Source organism: Diadema antillarum, unplaced genomic scaffold (assembly GCF_040938485.1).
Source record: "Diadema antillarum isolate AM-2024a unplaced genomic scaffold, OU_Dant_1.0 seq00000512_RagTag, whole genome shotgun sequence".
In the NCBI taxonomy this organism is placed as follows: Eukaryota; Metazoa; Echinodermata; class Echinoidea; order Diadematoida; family Diadematidae; genus Diadema; species Diadema antillarum.
The window spans coordinates 3,411,265-3,431,390 of NW_027271466.1; the positions used below are offsets into that span (position 1 = coordinate 3,411,265).

Here is a 20,126-nt window from a genome sequence, read left to right on the forward strand (position 1 = left end):
TTGCTTTCTTCCTGATATTATGACAACGAATGTCTCTATGTCCTCATAACTATTATTAACACTCCGAGTCCCCTTCTCTCACGGCCATATCTAAACCTTCAAAAAATCCCTTTTGATTTCATGCGTCTTATTTAATATCGCCAACAGATCATTGTCTTTCTGAGTATTTTCCTATGATTTTCGCTCCGTATTTTATTATGTTGATTCCTCCGTTTCGTTTAGTGTAAACTAACGTCATCTCTTCGCAATTCTCGAAACTACCACAATACTTTGGTTTGTCATGCCCATGCTGACTAATACTCATTTCTATTCTTACCACCTTATTCCGTTACGTTGCACGAATACTGTTTGCACTCCTCTCCATCGCACTAATCATGTCTTCATAACACGAATCATGTTCAACTATCTTTTCTCCTTCTATCACAACGGTAATATCGTATATCAACGGTATCTTTCTGGTTCTCTCGCACGGAAACACTTTATATTGTAATGCTCGAATCGTTTAACGTCATTTCCATAACTGCCATGTTCCTCTGTCTATTCACCTATATCCTATACTTCTCTTTTCTTGTCCCTCTGAAAACACGCTTTACTCTCCAATATCTGTGGTCCATTTCTACTTTTTTTTTTCAAACCACGCGCCCTTATCAATTTCTTCATTGTTGACAAATTTCCCCTTTTCGACATGTGATCGATCAACTTGTCTCATTGAACCTTGCTCGCTATGAACTGGCCAATCCCACGCTTATCCTGTTTCCATACCTTCTTAAACCCTGCATGGATTTTATCATGCCTTGGAATTGCTCTTAAATTGATATTCGTCGCCAAATGGCTGAACTCCCCTCACGTCACAATCGCCCCCTGCCCCCTGCCCCTCCCCCCCCCCCCCCCCAACACACACACGCAACCATGCCCTGCAAAATGATCCGCCAAACACAACGTGAAACCAGATGGTTCGGCTCGCCTAATTACTGCACGGACTCGCAGTCCTACGTCACCTCGCGGAGTTCAAGTGTCGCCAGCGTGGCCGTGAGTCGACAGGACAGCGCCCCCACCGTCGCTTCTCGGTCATCGCCATCGACAACGCGGGCGTCGTCGACATGGAGCCTGCCGAGGACACGACTTCTCTCTTCGTCCGAATCCACGATCTGACACTGGGAAGCTGACCAGTGACTCACTAAAACTTAACTTCAAAAAAGTCCTTTCTCTCCCTCTCAATCTCTCGCTGTGCATGTAAGATAGATAATTTTTCGTAATCTGTTTTGCACCAAGAATGGTTAGCCAGAAAGTTAGAAATGATAGAAACAAAATCAAAAATTTGTGAAATTATCTGGAATTAATAGTAATCACAGCGCACTCACTTATTTTTTTTTTACATTCGCGTATTATGAGTCGACAATAATTGTTCGTCAACGATCATGACGATTGGTAAAGAAAGTGTGAGAAGGTTAGGAGAACATTCCATGTTGTCTTGAATCTTAACCATTTTCCATCTCCCAGCCCCTTATAACGTCTCCTAGATTACCCAAGCGAGATGTTTTACCCTGAAATCTGGTTAACAGAAATTTCTATGGACGACAGACTTGTGACGGCCAGGCCAACTGTCATATTCATACTCTCAGAGACTATGAGCTGGTAGGGCAGCAGTTGAAACCGAATCCTCTGTCTACACTGTACCGTTGTACCTTGTATCATATCGATGATAAAGATTCACATCATAGTGGTATAAGTTTGATCAACCGAAAAGAGAACACCATAATGAAAATAAAAACAGATTATTATGACGTAGCTAGCATGGTAATGAGCAATCATCTTCCATTCATCCCGAAAGGGTAGTCTGGTTTCCAGACGCTTTGTCAACCGTGGTTCCCCTTCACAAAATGCACCCTCTGCAGCGATGAAGTCGCCGTCTTTGTCAAATGCAGGACCAGCCAGTTCATGCTGTCACTTATGTCTTTATTATAGGGCTTTAATATTCTTTGAAGCATTACAGTGCAGGCAGATGATCTGGAAGACAGACTACCGAAAAGGGCTGACAGATCAATGGTGTTCGCATACGCTGTAAGAGTTCAAAATCGAAATACTGATCCAAACACCCATCGGCTACATGTGTTTGTGCAATGTCAACAGCATGTAAGGAATCTGGTACTTTATAGTTAATACAAACTATCGCAGAGCAAGTATAACATCTTCATTCATACAGCTTATACTTATAACGCTCTGGGTAGGAGTGTAGTTGTCATGTTATGCAAACAGATATGTGAATCATCCGATTTTGCATTGGTCATTTCTTCAATGGAATAATGCCTTATGGAACATTTCTTTCTTTCTTTCTTTTTTATTTCATAGGCCACAATAATTGTTTGCGATATCAGGTCACTTTTGCACATGCAAACACACCAATGTGACTGGAGTTTTGCAGAGGAAAAAGAAACAAACATAAAAGCAGGGAATTCACGGAGGGCTGACTGATACTTGCTGAACGCTTTATTCTTTCACAGTGTTGCACGAGATGCACTGTGCAATATTTCCGGAATTCAGCTTTAAGGATTCTGGTTATTAACCAAAATATCTTTGATAGCCCAAATGCTGCGGTCGGACACTCGGAAATCAAAATATCAACACGATAACCCTATGGTATAGTTTTGTTGAATTGTACGCCGTGCTGAACGTATATGAAAACATTGATGAAGTTTGGTAAAGGTCTATCTTGAAGCAATTATTTATGACGGGATATTCCCGTTATTCTAGACAAAATTGCACAATGGATATCACTTGCAACTTTGCAAGTGCCTTTTCTGACGAACATGGAATGTTATGGAACGATGAGAGCGAACTGAACTGAACGCTGAAACAACGCAATAATTCAATATGAAAGGAAGCAAAGAATTGTTATGATCGAAAGGTTTATATCATAATTATGGAAACAGATATATTGTGACGGGGCAGCACTCCTTCAAGAGTTTCTTTCGAGACATCATTTTGTAGATCACTCGGTCTGTTGTGGCACGGTAACAAAGGAGTAGTGGTATTGTCAGTAAAGATGCACTAGGAGTATAATTATGATCCTGTGATATCATAATATCTCAATCAACTGTATATGTTGCGCTGATTAGGTTGAGGAGAGATTCGAAATTTTGGACCATCGCTTCGCCTGAACAAATTTGATTGTCAGTGGTCATTATGGAATGTAGACAATCATTTCAGTTATGGAATGCTGATATGCTGACGTTAAAGTCATTACATTATATTGTTAGATAACTGTAGCATAGTTCGCAGAAATCGGAAAGTGAATGTTTGGGGATTTTGGGGGTTGTTTTCTTTTCGGCTATCATTGCTCCACATCCATGAAAACTGTCTTCGTTGGAATGGTGTAAGTTCGCTCAGAACGAGGTTCCCAGTTACGTTTGGCTTGTTAAGGACCCGCCCGGTGCACATTTAGGCTAGGGGTTAATGTTGAATATGTCTGATATAATAAATTCACGCGGACATTATTTTTTTTTCTGCTGCTGAATGGTACATAAGAGTACATAAGAACTACTCTACATCCTACAATCACTTGTTGTTATTAATTATTTTTAGGACATTTCTAGGCAGGATGTAGCACATGTAAATGCACAAAATGTACTTATATCATGACCCTCGTGTATATGTGTTGAATTGTTGGAAAATGTAGAGAATGAAATAAATATATTAATATCGTTATCATTGCTCAAGATCTTCGCCTAGCTTGATTTACACCTGAACGTGAATTTCGATTTTGCACAATGAAAGAGACACAATGACACTATAGTATGCAAGTATTCATATCCGTTCAGGGTAGAATTTTCCTCGAATAATAGCCAAAATATCAACTTGTGCGTGCGAGTTGATTGTATACTTGTGCATGGATGTGTATGTGTGTGTGTGTGTGTGTGTGTGTGTGTGTGTGTGTGTGTGTGTGTGTGTGTGTGTGTGTGTGATTGTCTCTTCTATGAATATCACGTGTTGAAGTGTGTATTTTTGTACAAGTGCATGTAAAAGTCATTGTTTAAGCGGTCAAATAGGTCCCTGAACCCCAGAACTAAGAGCATGGTCTGGCTGATTTCTTTTTTTTTTTTCACATCAACTGTTGCATTACCATCGAAGCAGAAGAATAATCTCAAACAGTGAGCTGTTGCATCCGACTTATCTCGGAAAGTCTGTTACAGGGAAATAAATTGTTTATTATGATATAGCAGCGCTTTTCATAGAGTGCATGGTCCCACGTCCAGGAGACTTGCGGTTGGACGCCAAGACCCTTCTCTGTATGTACAGGTTTATACCTTTACTATGAAAGTGAGCTAAATCATAAGTGAGTAAATGAAGAGTTTGTTTGCAAAAACCGATAAGTCCATATTTGCCAAATGGAGACATTTACGATTGAAGGTCAAGGAAAATGAATAGAATAATAAAAATGTTTTTGCTTCGTTTGACCATAACTTCAAAAATGTACCTTTATATGAAGTGACCAATATATCATTTAAAATGTGTTATTTTGTACTTTATGACAGAGACCGTACTTCAAAATCTTCAAAAATGGACTTATCGGTCTTTGCGAACAAACTCTTCAAATATATTATCTATGCATAAAAGGTATAAATATTATATGACATGGCAACAAGAAGGACACAATGACATTCAGTACAGCTAGATTATAACAATTTATGATAAGATTTATTGACGTATTCACGTGTTCGAATTTCCACTTAGATTTGACAAGAGTTTCCATTCACATGCGAGAGTTGCTACATTAAGAAAAACTGCTACATAATCTGATTGGGAAAACATTTCTTTTTTTTTTAACAATTGCCACACAAAACAGGACAAGGTCATTTTTCTGTTACTTCTGCAATTGGCGCCAGCGATTGTTGGTTTTGGAAGAATAGATTAACACATTCCTTCATTACAATTTAAGAGTAGCTGCAAAAGTTCTATCAACAGTTGTAGCAGATGAGAAACAGAGTATCAAGACTGACATGGAAACATGTAGTTTGGATTTATACATCGGATAGTTATCAAGGTTATTGTCAATCTTTGTCACTGTCGGTGGCCATGCCCAGAGCAACGAAGCACATTTTTAGATGCCTATGATTATGTATGTATGTGCGTATGTGTATGCGTGCGTATAATATATGTGTGTATGTGTGTGTGTGACCGCCTTGTTTATTTGCGGGGAAGAAAAAAAAAAACTTCAAGAGATGCATCCGTTCATAGCCGTGTTGGGGCCGGGGTTTCTATACAAGTCTACCTGCCTTTTTTTAACACTCGTACGTCAGTGGAAAAAAAAAATGTTAGCCACTAAACATGCAATCCATAGTGTATGTGTGTGTGTGTGTGTGTGTGTGTGTGTTTTGTTTTGTTGTTGTTGTTTTTGGCTTCATTGATGTGATAAAATACAAAAACAAATATAACTAATTAAAACAACGAAAATCAACATATATCACAAGAATATTGATAATATTCCAATTAAAGTTTATCAGGAATGTTTAAAAAAAGGAGATTGGCACATGGAGAGGTGGTGTTTTAGGCATGATTGTCTTATGAAGTTGGTATGTACGTGAACTTGTCGAGAAACGCAATAGCGTATTCGCGAAGGGTGGCACGGTGGAAGTGATACGCATACGCTCCGACCGCGGCGAAGAGAGATAATGTGAATATAAACGGGCGTGCCTTTTTCAACATTCCGCGAGCCATTGGCATGGCCATACTCCAAAAGAGACTGTTCGCGTAGACACATTCCCGCCTGAACGTTGTCCTGCAGAGGACACGCTGGTAGTATGCAGACATGTGAGGGCGCTTCGAGATGAACACGCGCTCCGCCAGACCAACGAATACCAGACGATGCAAGATACACGCCAACTGAATGTCAGCAGCTGTGAAATTCCGTCCACAGAGCCAGTACTCTTCATTGTCTGAAAATGCATAAACAAACGAAAAAAAAATCATAGTACATAATTATGTAACTGCTGGTCAATATCTAAAACAAAACAAAACAAAACAAACTCCTTTGCAACCTAAACAGGAGATAGAAATAACACTTCTTTTCAAAAGGTGGTTAAAGGTGGTGATTTCATCAGATTCGAATTCTTGAAAGAAGACATCATAATCAGAGTGTACTATTTTTTTTTAGCAGTTCCATGCAGCAAAGTCCTAAACATATTGGAATTCGTGTGGGAAATGGAAAACTTAGGCAGTGACAATTGAGGGTTTGTGTGTGTGTGTGTGTGTGTGTGTGTGTGTGTGTGTGCATGCTTGACCGTACTTTGACCTATGAGTAAAAGACAGGCTGGCAGGCTTTCCTGCCTGTGCAGCTTTCCAGGTGGCTGATGCACATATTACTCGATTACTGGCTGTGAAATGTTTCATTTCATGCATGCAAATTCTTTGGAGTGATGGAGGTAACAGAATGAGAATTTGTAGAGATGAGAAGTCATCCCAGGGAAGTCACAGAAAGAAATATTAGAACAGGCAGGCTACCTACTCGTTTCACAGTGACATGCGAAAATCTTTGTTCCAAATCCACAAATTTCAGAACATGTGAATTTTATGAACGTAAATGAATAAATGACTAAACTAGAGAAGCACTCTGGTAGCGCAGACCTCCGCCAAGCATGCAAATCATTTTCACCACTGATCTTGTTCTAATTTTCCACCTATGCTGTGCTGAAAGTCGCCGATTTCCCAATATAGAAGCCTTTGTTACGTCATAAACCCTCAGCTGCACGGCGCGCCTCGCCCTAGCAGAAACTAAAGCACGCACTTTAGTGCGCGCATGCAAACTTCAAATACGCGCAGCCTGAACTCCCAAGTTCATTGACCCTACCTGCCAAAATATCAAAAATCCTTCATAAGTTCCCCAAAAAGTCTCAGATCACCACCAAAAGTTAATCGTTTGTTACTTGTGTCATTCTCAACCTTTCCTGCAAGTTTCATCCCGATCCGTTAACTACTTTAGTGGGGTGGCTTAGTGACAAATATACTGACAATCGTGACACGCCGGACAAAAGTGTCATATTTTCCTCAGACATTTGTATATATATGAGGATCAAAATTAGGGGGTGCTCCAAGAAATCCGCTAACAGAAAAAATGAGAAAATGCCCTTAATTTGTACATAACAATAATGTCTGAATTCAAAGACTATACACAGGGCATTCGCCAGGTTTCTGTACAATGCAATGTAATGTACATGGTTGCTAGTCTTAAAATTCAGACCCATAATACGACATATTATGTGCATGTTTACAGTAATACACCATTTTTACTGGTTTTCCTATGGTAACAGGTGGTTAGTCTGTGTTGCAGACCTGAGGGAGGTGTGTTGGAATAGTCCAGTTTTCTTAAGCACCTTTTCATTAAATAATTTGATATAATTTCTGGTAAAGGATTTTTTTTAGTACTGTCTACCTCCTGTTGAGAAATGGCAAAGAGTGACATGTGACTCTGGCTCAGATACTTTAAATCTTGGGCAATGACTTAGCCAGGTGTAGGACTATGTCACAGCTCATTTTTTCTCCCAGAACTACTAGTTTACCAGTAGAAGAGCTGCATATTCCATTGAGAACTTAAGGTTTTGGGTATTGCCCTACATATTTCCTAACAAATTTAACCCGTTTCCTCCAAGATTGTGTGAATTCCATAGGTTTAGCGCAGGGATTACCTGATTCCCGTTAGCAATTTTTATTGTCCGCACTTCCCCTCTCTATATGTTTCTTATTTCTTTATGGGGGTTATTCAAATGTTTAAAAAGGTTAAAAGTTTGTTTTCATAGATGAAGTTGAATTTAGACAATTTGAATATTTTTAAAAATATATTGATATTTGTAATTTCACTCATAAAGACTTAAAGCGGTTTGAATATTTTTGGTCTGATAGCTATGTATATTAAAAAGTTATTAAAATATGTTATTAAAAAGTAAAAGCAATGTTAGATTGGTTCACATTATCCAAAGAGGGTGGGATGTAGTTGGCTAGTGAACAAAGTCTATGGGAGAGTTTAAAAAGTTGATAGAAATAAAACAAAATTGGCATAGAGCAGAATCTAAATCACAATATAATATGACAAAATTCCCGACCCCAAAGGCGGTTGATTCTATGATGCTTTATGTCAAAATACATTCCACCCAAAATACATGTGATTGATAGGAGGAAAAAGTATAGTATATTAAAAACAATATAGTTCAACTAACCCCATTAGTCCAGCAGCATAATGAAATTATTGTTAAGTTTTATCGCCTTGTCAATTGAAGATGATGTTACATAATGACAATTATCAAAGTCAGCTAGATCTACTAGTATATCAAGAAACCAAAAAGAAGGGGTAGGGTGGGGTGGGGAGAGAAGAATGAAGTAAGTTATTAGTATCTGTAGTTTTGGTTTTCAGTATATTCATTTTAATTTCCTTAATTTCCGTTAGGTCATCATGGATTGGAGCATTTCTGTACTAGTAATCTGCCAGGAACAAACACAAGAAAAACTTAAAGGTCCTATATATACACTTTTGGGAGAGTGACTTGAAAAAAATGTTCAGGATATCACATTTTATGCATAATATGTGTAGGTCTGGGGGCATTTCATGAAGCATTTTGTCCGACAAGTTGTCGGACAAATTTGCTCTCTGCCAATCAGATGCAAGGATTTCTGTAGTTTGTAACAGTTTGTCAGAAAAATATCTGACCAAACTGCTTCATGAAATGCCCCCCCCCCCCCCCCTGTTGTATCACAAGACATCCTACCATATACAGTTTTTGCAATCAAAGCAAACATATAAAGAGATATCAGTATTTTTCTCATTAAAGCATAAATGCGGACGGTTTAGTCTGGAAACATGTTATCATAGAAATATTGTTCACATTTTGTGTTATTAACAATACTTAACATTGATTATACAGATTCATTTTTACAGAGGTTCTTTCTATCCGTAACTCACACTTAAGAATAATTTTCAAGCACTAATTTTGGGTTTTTGCCTTTAATTATCCACAAAAAGGAGGACTCAATGCATAAAAGGTGTATGCTTTATTTTTGGAAAATGTTGAGGAGATCGGGAAAATTATATATATTGATGTAGATTTTGGACCTGAAGGAGCAGTTGAAGCATTTTTAAGAAACAATGCCTTGTGGCATCGTTCTTATCGTCAAAAATTAATAATGACAAACTCAAATGAAAATTGGAGGGGGGGGGGGAGAAAAGACGAACATATTGACATGAGACAGCTTGGTAAAGATTAAAAATAGACAATGCAGCCTCTTTTCTCAGTTCATACTTATCCAGAGTGTGTGCTTTCTTTCCAGTACCGGTATTATTATTTAGATAGGTTAGGGGAATCCCTTTGAATTGTGTGATACATCATTTTAAAGCTTACAGTCTGCTCTTTCAGAATCTGTCCTTAAAGGACAAGTCAACCTTCATGCACACATGGATTCAGTGAATACAACAATATCAGTAGGACACATCACAGAAAGCTTGGAAAAAATCGTACAATCCGTTCAAAAGTTATGATTTTTTAAGGTATCTGCACAGTCGCGGCTGGATGAAAAGACTACCACAGTGTATGATGTCACATGCGCACATTCTAAGGAAAATAAAATGAGAATTTCACAAAACCCTACTTTTTGAATGAAGTTCACATAGTTTCTTTGACTTGCTACTGACGTATGTCAAGGGTAATATTATTCCCCCTGCCTTCTGAAAGAGAAGTCGAGTATCCTTTTGTAAGCGAAAATAATTTATGTTGAATTTTTTTTATTCATTCTTTATATCGTTGTACACATGTGACATTACAAGGTATAGTAGTCTTCTCATCCAGCCTCGACTGCATGAGCAGAAACTTCAAAAATTCATAACTTTAGAACGGATTGTCCAATTTTCCTCAAACTCTCACTGATGTGTTCTATTATTGTTGCTGCATTCACTCAACCCACATGCTATAAAGGTGACAAATCTTTGGCGACTTTTTTGTTGATCAATTATACCAACCCTGATGGAAATCTCTTCAAATTCATAAGTTCTGAAGTCTCCTTTAAGTGTAACCAAAATCTATATATGTAGTTGCCATGGCAACATCAACACTAATGAAAAGTATTTCAAACCTCTATACATCCCGTCGATCAGTTGTACCTATTCAAATGGAATCTCTTCCAAACTGGAAAATAGCCTCCTGTAACTAACTTCAATTAAAAACCCTAGTTTTGGGTTGCCATGGCAACGCACAAATCAACAATTATATTTGACCCCTGGTTTATACTCTTGGTACCTTCTATACAACGTTCATATCAAATTTTGTGAAAATTGAATCTTCCTACCTGGAGAAATAAACAAAAACATGATTTTTAGGAAAAGTTCATCGACCTTTGACCTTTGACCTTTGGAAAATTCACTCCAAATTCGATCAAAATATTTTACTTGTTCTCAATATTCTTCCTGCCAAGTTTTATCCAGATTGGATATTCCTGACCTGAGAAATATCCAAAAAACCTATTTCACAAATAAAGGTCATTGACCTTTGACCTCTGACCTCCTTCCCAGCATCAATTTTCTTGGAGCACCCTATTTTTTGAGAAGGTACATCATGAAGTACCTTTGGTGAAAAAATCATGCTTTTGTCCGCCGTGTCACGATAATTTCACTAAGCCACCCCACTACTTTGAGTTATTTTGCACACGGACAAACGAACGAACGAACGAACAAACCAACAAACGAAAACATAACCTCCTCCCTTGGCGGAGGTAATAAATGGATAGATAGATAAATAATAGATAAATACATACATACATAAATAAATAGATTTATATATAATAGACTCATGTACATTTCTCAGAGGTACATTTCATTATCCAATAACGGAGTATCATCATGGAACATAAAACCATACCGCATGAAAAAAAAAAAAAAAAAAAAAAACTTACCAAACTCAGCTTTCCTGTCTTCGAGTGCTGTCTCGACCTCTGCCAGGGCCTTGTCGCACACGTCCAGAATTTTCAAGAAGGCCACTTCGTTACTCGCTGTGTCAGTGAAGGAAACCAAGTTGCGACGATTTGTCAGGGGTAGGGCCAGATCGGGATGTTTCTGCTTGATCTCTTCAAGATCCTGTGCACTCTTGGCCATTTTTGCTGCAGAATCATGAACATGACAACGAGACACATCAATTTGGTATAATTGTTATACACAGCCGGAATTACAGACGATTCGAAGAATCCACGTAACTTTCCTATCGCACCTGCAGCGCAGTTCAACGAAGGAGTGACACTGCTTTACTTAAAAATAATAACAAAGTCGTAGTAGTCAGGTCCATTAGTATTCGTTATTGACTCTACTCTAAAGGTCCTTCCACTATTCCTGGGACCCGTTTCATAAAACTTGTTTTCAGTGACAAGTTGTCATAGTTGTTGTAAGCTATATACTGAAACCCTTGCATCTGATCGGCTGAGAGCAAATTTGTAATAGAAATGTGACAGTTGTCACTGATAACAAGCTTTATTAAACGGGACCTAGGTACCATTTTTTTTTTTTTTTTTACAGCTGGCTCGAGAGGGACACGGTAGGTAAAACATCTTGTCCAGACGTATGAAGGCATTTGGCGGGATTTGAACTCTGGACCCTCAACTAATGTCATGAGTACTACTCACTTACCGCAGTGCCCCTGTGGAGTAGGGTATTCTCCACGGTTGCTCCGGCCCTGTTCTCAAATGGCCTTATAAGTCAGACAAATATGATTGTCCTTACGTCCCTCAAGGTCTGTTTTGCTTGGTGTTGCTGTTTTTTTTTTACGGAACTATTCTTAGTGGGAGAGACATTTTAGAGTTGCATATTATGCTGTCCTTTCAAGCAGCTGTTGGTGACTCCAAAAATGCAATTAAGTTTGTTATTCGGAAGGTTGGTTAATTATAAAATGAGAAAGGGGGTTTCGCTATTCCCAAAGTTCGTAATTCCCAGAACGAAATAAGGTTCATAATTCATAAGGTTCCATAACTTAAACCAACTTTTCGAATATTGTCAGATTAACGAATCTTTATTTAATTTTCGGATTAACGAGCATTCGGAACAACGAACTTTATTGATTTTTCATATTCGAATCATCGAATCTTCGAAATAACTGGGCTGATTTCGTTAGCGCATTAGGAAGGCTGACCCGGCTTTGATAGATTCGAGATTCCGGTATTCAATCCTCTTTGTATTAGTACACACACAGGCGAAGAATTATGCACGTGGTCATTCGCTTACCGGTGCTATTTGTGTCCTTCGAGTAATAGGCCTACATACCCCGGTTGGTAGGGAATGAATAGGGCCTCCCATGAATCTGCTCCCTACCAGGTATTCTAAAAACACTGTACTTTTGGTTTGACTTTGGTATCGAACTTCGAAACCTCTCAAATGGTTGTTTGCAAGGGAAATACGTGTTACTTATAACAGACCTGTGGTCCAGCTCGCTGCCTCACTAACCTTTCATCTGGTCCACTGACATAAAGTTTGGAACACGACTGTTCTTGGTCAGGTGGCGATTGAATATGGCGCCGTAGGAGATGATGTCAATTTCGATCGGATCTAAGAGTTGTCGGAAGTGGCGTGCGCGAACGGCTTCGTCTGAATCCCCGGGAGGGCATAGCTTGGGTCCTTTAAAAAATGCATAAAATTTAAAGACATTATTCACCATTTGCTTATAAAATAAAATCCAGCTTAAATGCTTCAAAATAGTTCTACAATGGAGTTAGGGAAAGAAAAAACCCAATGTAAACAGTTACATCAGTATAAACAAAGGTAAGCTTTGTCAAGTAGACAAAATGTGAACAATGGTTGTATTTTTTTTTTTACAAAACCGAAAACTATTAAAGGGATGGAACAGTATTGGTGCAAATGAGAATTGGGCTTTTAACTTTTTGCTATAGATGCCAAGAAAACACTTATGATATAGTACAGAACATACCATTTAAAGAGGAATTCAAAGTTTATTTGCTGAAAATCGGGTTTGGAGTGACTGAAACATCCACAAACAAAGTAAAATAAAACGATCGTATAAATAAAGTGTGGGTCCCACACTTTATTAGAATCGCTCTTTTTTGGATATCTCAGCCATTTCAAAACCAATTTTCATCAAATAAACGTTGAATTCCTCATAGAATTACATGCTCTTTCATATTTCATAAGAGGTTTCTCACTATCCCACCAACAAAATTAATGTTACAAACCTGAAATTATAGGTCTCAACCAAAACTATACGGTCCCTTTAATATCTCCTCATATTCTAGGCTTTATCGGGAAATTCTTATATGCTAGGATGTTTTATAATACAAATGAGCTACACATATGTATCAATGTGATATCACGAACTTTTTGTAAATCACTGCTCCCAGTATAAACAGTCAACAGGCTGTTTGGGATGAGTGCTGATACAAGTTTATCACTGCTGAGCGAAGGTTAAATGCAAAAGCAGCTATATCCATGTTTAGCAAATTGAAATAAACACGCAAATTAAAAACAATGAAAACAGTTAAAATATATTTGTGTTTAGATATGTATAATTTTTTCATAAAAAACATTTAGTTGTCTTGTTAACATTGAACATATTGTTTTTCTCTGCTGTTTTATGAGGACCTTACCTTTAGACTCTTTGATACATGTATATAACGTTCAAGTACAGTCACCTTGTAATTTCCACTGAAGGTCTTGAAGGGCAGAAGGACAATTTCGTTTCATATTTATAGCGACGCAATCCATGATTACTGTGACATTGGGGATTTTCTAAAACCGTAAAGGAACTAAAATCGGAGCACAACAAGCACCGATCTCTAATACTCGCCTTATTTATCAAAACAGAAAGTTTATAGTGCATGTATGAAGGAATCAATGGCCTTGAAACCGTTAATTTCTTTATATTCCTTATTATTATACACAGCCGCAGACTCATATTTTAACTCCAAGATAAGACATTCAAAGGCACACGCGATATCCTGCCATTTTTATGATTCGTATTATACAGAGAGAGAGAGAGAGAGAGAGTAGTTTTATTACAACTTATATATTAAACATTACACATTGGTAATTTACTGCATAATTCCTCAACAGTGAAAACAAATAGAAATCCTTACGTACTCGACGACGGTAATGTGTCGACGTAGTCGATGATGTCGGCAGAGTCTGTGTATAAAGTTCCCTTGTGCTCCATGGCGGGCACGGTTCCATGGGGGTTGACGGTCCTCAAGTACCACAGTTCGTGGACCTCGCCCATGATCAAATTCACCAGACGACTCTTGTACGCCACACCCTTCTCCGCCAAGGCCAGTCGAGCCTGCATACCCCATGGGCCAGAATAGACAGACATACAGACAGGCAGGCAGATACACACACATACATACATACAAACGCGCACACAAGTATTAAAACGCAGGCACGAACAAAGAGATTAGTACATTGTTGGGTATAGAGAGCAAACGAGGCAGCATATTATTGACCTAATGCAAGCATTGATGGCTCGCAAATGAACAAACGATAAAGAGTTGATAAAAATCTGCCTTTGACAGATAAAATGATATATATATGTATATATATATACATATATATATATATATATATATATTATAACAGTGTATCTTGCACGAAACGGTTGTTTTGTTGCTTTGTCGGTCAAGCCCTTGGCATACATTTTTATCTTGGGGAATACTTCATGTAAAATTAATGGGTATCCAACATAGTTGGGATGATAAGTAGGCCTACTATTTTGCAGGTGTTCTGTTAAAAAAAAAAAAAAAATCCATGCACATGAAAGTTTGAGAAATTGCAGAGGTACTGGCCTTTGTTTTCCTCCGTTCCCTAAGTTACAAAAATAAAAACAAACAAGCAAACAACATTATTTAATGAGGAACGCACGGGAAGCGATGGTAATGCCATTGGACTTGGGAAATCAAATCCTTTTCCTTCTCATGACGTAGTTTAATTTCCTGGCACTACGAGATAGTACCCTAGAAGGAATTTGTTGTGGCATTCTACGATATAACCAAGGGGTAACTAATCTAGGGAAACTGGATGGTATTGAATTGGCACTTCTATACTGTTTATTGAGCTGACATGACATTACTCATGCAGGACTGTTTGATACAATCGTAAATGGTCCACACGAAATAAAGATTTGTAAGGGTAACAAAAGCAAGCGTATTTTTGTATGGACTCATACGATCGTTTCATCCAGTTGTAATGTGCTTGCTGCTTCTCAAATTGTATTATCACTCAGATGATGGTAATGGAAACGTACCTTTTGTGAGTAGAACGAGCTCTCCGCATGGTATAATACCGGTATAGTTGACATGGCTGGTGTGTCACAGATATTTATAGTAGACTGCAATGACTCCAATGTTTTGTGATGGTCTAAAATGGTCAATACGCTGTAATGACTATCAGAGTGTCTTTCACGACACCCCAACTGTGTTTCTCAAATGCGGTGAACAGTTGTTCTTGTGTAAAGTGACCGGTAGACCGTACGTTCAACGCGTTTTGTAAACATTGCGAGTCCAATACCAATACAACGTACTTACAAGTCTTCCGTATAGTTTAATTTGTACCTAGTTGTGTGGGCGTCAGCGCGACATGGAATCCCATAATACCAAAGCATGCAGTGCATTGTGCAAGCAGAGATTTCACATGTGCCCTTCTATTCTGACGGTTTACTGAAGCGATATAGGCCTACACGTTGCGAAATGTGTCGTGTCTGAAAATAAAAAGAAGAAGATGAAAAGAAAATGGAATCCTTTTTGATTGGGCATTGCACTTCTTGTGAAGTAAATGCCTCTTTGATTATAATCAATGGTAATCCCTATGTACACCGGAGATATTGGTTGGACTTTGCCTCTTCTTTCAGCGGCTGGATAGAATTTAGAAAGCCCGCAATGTATGCTGAGACACGTAGATTTACATGAACTGCTGCTGACTCGATATCGAGCAGGTAAGCCCATTTATCCCCCCTCCCAATCCAGACTGCCCAGAACTGTGAAGCACTTTTTTCATTTTATTCGGTTTTGTTTTTACAACTACGACAATTGATATTTAGACGATGTGAAAAAGGTTCCTACATTACTACAAGTTTTGTTAATATATTGGTTATTTACATGAGTTGTAGCGTGTTTACTGCATGTCCATGAATGAATGTACACTTATGCGCACAGCATATATTGTATATCATATAATATACTAAAATAAAATATGATATAATAACATAAGGATATTCTGTAAAATCATAATACAATATACTATAATGAAAGGGGAGAGAGAAATAGAAAGAAAGAAAGAAAAATGGTTGGATAGATAGATAGATATATATATATATATATATATAAATTGATAGGGAGACATCAGAAAGATAAAAGTCAAATAGGTTAATATCATGACGAACACAAACGTGGGTTATTCCTCTGATCAGAAGGCCTAGGAATTCGCATAATGCTTCAAGATACTGACTTCATAACTTTCTTCTTTTTTTAAAGTTATCTACCTCTGGTCAGAATTTCAGAATCCAACAGCGACTTCATAAACAACGAAGCGATGGCAGGCATAACATGCTCATGCATCAAAATCAAGGATGTGATTTGACACGGTCAGTAGTTACTATTGTCTTATCATTAATATATTGAAGTAATAACGTAATAATGTAATTTTGATATGACATATTAAAGGAAGTTACTGAGGTCATTATTTCTGTTCTCTCAGTGTTAAAGATTCTGTAGCGTGGAGATTCATGGAGTGGGAAGGATGTCTCAGTCTCTTCAAATATATTCGAGAAACCCGTAACAATTTGTTGACAGCCGTATCACTGTCTCTGTGTAAGTATAAACACACGCAGCCGTATAGAATATCCACTGAACTTAACCGTTATCCACGAGCATATTCTATTCAATACTTATCATTCACTAGACTCCGTGACATTTTGCTCCCGGGACAATTGTTCCCAGGAAATATTTGCACGTTAAAGCCAAACATATATTCTACCCACAAGCATAACCCAAACCTGAATCACCACATCAAACTAAACCTAACACCTGTCTCAATCGTAACCCTAACCCTGAGTCTTTGGAGAATTAAATATGGAGAATATAAGACACCAGCAATTGTCTTGCTGAATGTCGTGTTACCATTCGCTGACCGGTATTGTACGTGTTTATCAGACAACACAAATTCCCAGCCTTGCCATGTTTGCAGAGTCTAATAAAACAACTGAGGTGAAGAAATTTCATCAAATTTATAGAATTAGATGACATGGAAGTAGATGTGCAAATAAACACAGACTTGAACAACCTGACTCACCAGATTTATGTTAGATAAATCATAAAGTTTCACACACCCATACAAACATAAACATATACAAAATAATACAATCACACACCTTATCTATCGAAGCGCCTGGAGAATAAAAAAGACACACACACGAACACACAAAACATTTTCGTGAAATTGGCTTTGACATGGCATTTTCTGTTCCTTTTTGTTGTTGCCGTTGTTGTAATTGAATCATTTTTCTACGGTAAAGTAAACAATATTTTTGTTGTTATTTTGTATGTTCCCCCGACGTGTATTGGTGTCCATTTCATGTCCATGTCTCACGGAGGAATAATGACAAAGGTACAGAACTATAGAACACTTTCAGCATTAACTCCACAAGAACAGGCGAAAGACGCGTTGTGTGTCACCATCGTGTCTAGTGCATTTCATATTATGGTATATATATGGTATATATATATATATATATATATATATATACATACACACATATGTATATATATATATATATATATATATATACACGCACATACTTTTTTAATATATATATATATATATATATATATATATGATATCTTTACTGTATTATCTGTTAACCAAATCATACCAGACAGCCACATGCAACATTACAGAATAGCTTAGAAGTTTATTTAAAGTTAAACTTCGCTGGGTTAATAAAATCTGTTATTTCATTATTGCTATTGTATTGCTATCATCTCATGCTCTATATACAGCTTCACAATATACAAATGTAATAAAAACTATGATGATCATTAGTTACGATATAAATTACAAGAAAGATATATATATATGTAATAATGCCAACAATCTTACTGTATAATCATGCAAAATAATACCAATATTCATAGCCAGTGTGCCGTAAAAGTGAAGGTGGCATTACTTCTTAAATGTGAAGTACGTGAACCACGTAAAAAAGCAAATACAACTTCAACTTTGATAAAGTAGATGTAATCAGTGAACACAACCACAGCTTACAACGACAGAAATATTACTCTCCTCAGACTATTGTATATGCAATTATTATGTTAATTCAAATAAATCCGAATATTGGGTAGTATCACTGACTAACCTGCCCGGCAGAAGGAACCTAGCACGATATTTCAATCAATATTCAATGATTATACATAGCATAGGGAGAAGACAGAGCAATACTATACATGGCTGCTACTGAGTAACACGCAACTCATCGACTCTCCGAAGCTTACTTAATATTATTACCATTTGGATACCTTTGGATACATACTTCGGGCACCTTTGGCGTCATTATGAACAACTATCAGAGAGATAGCTTACCAAGAAAGGTAAAGCAGGACGTTAAGTGTACTTTGAGGCCCAAAACAGCCTCGTCGCCTCCCAAGACAACAACACCAGGTAGAACCAACGGGACAGACGGAGCTCGACCCGCCAGCCCTACCGGGGGAGGTGTTCGCCCGAAGACCGATCCAACACCAACGCCAATACCCATCCCTGACATTCCAGCCAGCACAGAGTACAAAGAGATTGAGGTCACACATGAAGGGATTGCTCGCTACTTTCAGGAAGCGACAAAGAACTTTGAGTCAATGATCAGAAAAGCCGTGGAATCTCTTATTGAAAGCATACAGCTGGTGGAATCAAAGCTCGGGTCAGCGATTGAGTTTGAAAGCAGGAGAGTCACAGAGATGGAGGAGAAAAATTCACACCTGGAGAAACGAGTAGGAGAGCTTGAGAAGGAAGTGAAAGATCTCCGGTATGAAGTCGCCAAGCACAACTCGGCCATCAACAAAAGTGAGAGATTCTCTCGCCGCAACAACATGCGGATCGTGGGAATACCGGAATCCAGCGATGAAGACTGCATCGCCCTCGTGGAAGGCATTCTCAAGGAGAAATTCGCATGCGACGTAAAAGTTGAAAGAGCTCATCGCGACGGAAAGTCGGCACAAGGTAATCCCAGGCACATATTATTCAAGACCCTGTCGTACCGTCACAAGACCCACCTGATGAAGAACCAGCGTGAAAAGTTAGCAGACGAGCCGTACTACATGACGGACGATCTGACACCGGACGACCTCATCGAGAAGAGGAAGTGGTCCAAAGCTGTGCAGGATCTGTACAGGAACAACGTTAAGCTCCGCTTCTTCGCAGGTAAATGGCGAAGCCGTACTGGAGTCCCCTACACCTTCCAGTCATCAAACTAAAGAGCATTGAAATGTATGTACAAGTATATAACGATGACCGATTATTATGAAAGTTCTGCGATTTATGTCAATTATTTGAAACTGCCTTTAAATGCCTTGCTCCTTTCTCTCTCTCTCCCTCCCTCTCTCTCCTCATTCTCCTCTTGCATCACTATCATCAAATCCTCTCGCCTGCTATGTGCTATTATGTAGTACATAACTGTGCATACCACTATTGTGAAATCCAGTGGTATTCATTTGTCTCTGTTCTAATCAATCCACGGAGAGTCGATGTTTATCTTGCCTTGTAACCAACCTCTGTCATACACCCGACTACTCTATTTAGTTCGTAGTCGGTTCTAAGTTACCAGTAATTTGTACGGTTTTTTTTCTATCTTATTTACTCTACATCACTTACCTGAAACAATGTATCATGACACAATTCACCCTTTTGTACTCCATAGACTCGCTGCTTATAGGTACTTGCCTACCTTGTGTATGAACACAAATGGATATGGATGACAATCTAAACGAAGGTGCTAACCATGCAAACACCTGTAAATACTATTTACGTAATGAATTTTCTGAATGTTTCAGAAATAATTGTAATTTCAGTATATTACATCTGAACATACGTAGTCTTTCAAAAAATTTTGAAATGTTGAATATGT

The 20,126-nt window shown here is 38.1% G+C and overlaps 2 protein-coding genes across 2 annotated transcripts in view; one reads left to right on the forward strand and one right to left on the reverse strand.

The window, feature by feature from the left end:
* The window catches only part of LOC139734149 (transient receptor potential cation channel subfamily A member 1-like), a 52,770-nt gene extending 51,618 nt beyond the window's left edge, over positions 1–1,152 (forward strand). Inside the window, exon 26 of the mRNA XM_071644954.1 lies at positions 951–1,152. Within this exon, the coding sequence (XP_071501055.1) occupies positions 951–1,152 (202 nt within the window). The remainder of the gene's footprint in view (positions 1–950) is intronic.
* Positions 1,153–5,559: 4,407 nt separating this feature from the next.
* Positions 5,560–15,317, reverse strand: LOC139734182 (ganglioside-induced differentiation-associated protein 1-like). Its single transcript, XM_071644985.1, has 5 exons — positions 15,264–15,317; positions 14,108–14,303; positions 12,461–12,631; positions 10,927–11,130; positions 5,560–5,933 (listed from the first exon to the last, which is right to left on the reverse strand). Exons 1-5 carry the CDS (start codon positions 15,315–15,317, stop codon positions 5,560–5,562), a joined length of 999 nt encoding a protein of 332 aa, XP_071501086.1.
* Positions 15,318–20,126: the final 4,809 nt, after the last annotated feature.

Coding starts and splice junctions, on each gene's coding strand:
- LOC139734182 (XM_071644985.1), bottom strand. CDS start 15,317: ATGTCAACTATACCGGTATTATACCATGCGGAGAGCTCGTTCTACTCA. Junction 14,304..15,263: donor GCTCGTTCTACTCACAAAAG/GTACGTTTCCAT, acceptor TGGGGTATGCAG/GCTCGACTGGCCTTGGCGGA. Junction 11,131..12,460: donor GTCAGTGGACCAGATGAAAG/GTTAGTGAGGCA, acceptor ATGATTCTGCAG/CAAAAATGGCCAAGAGTGCA.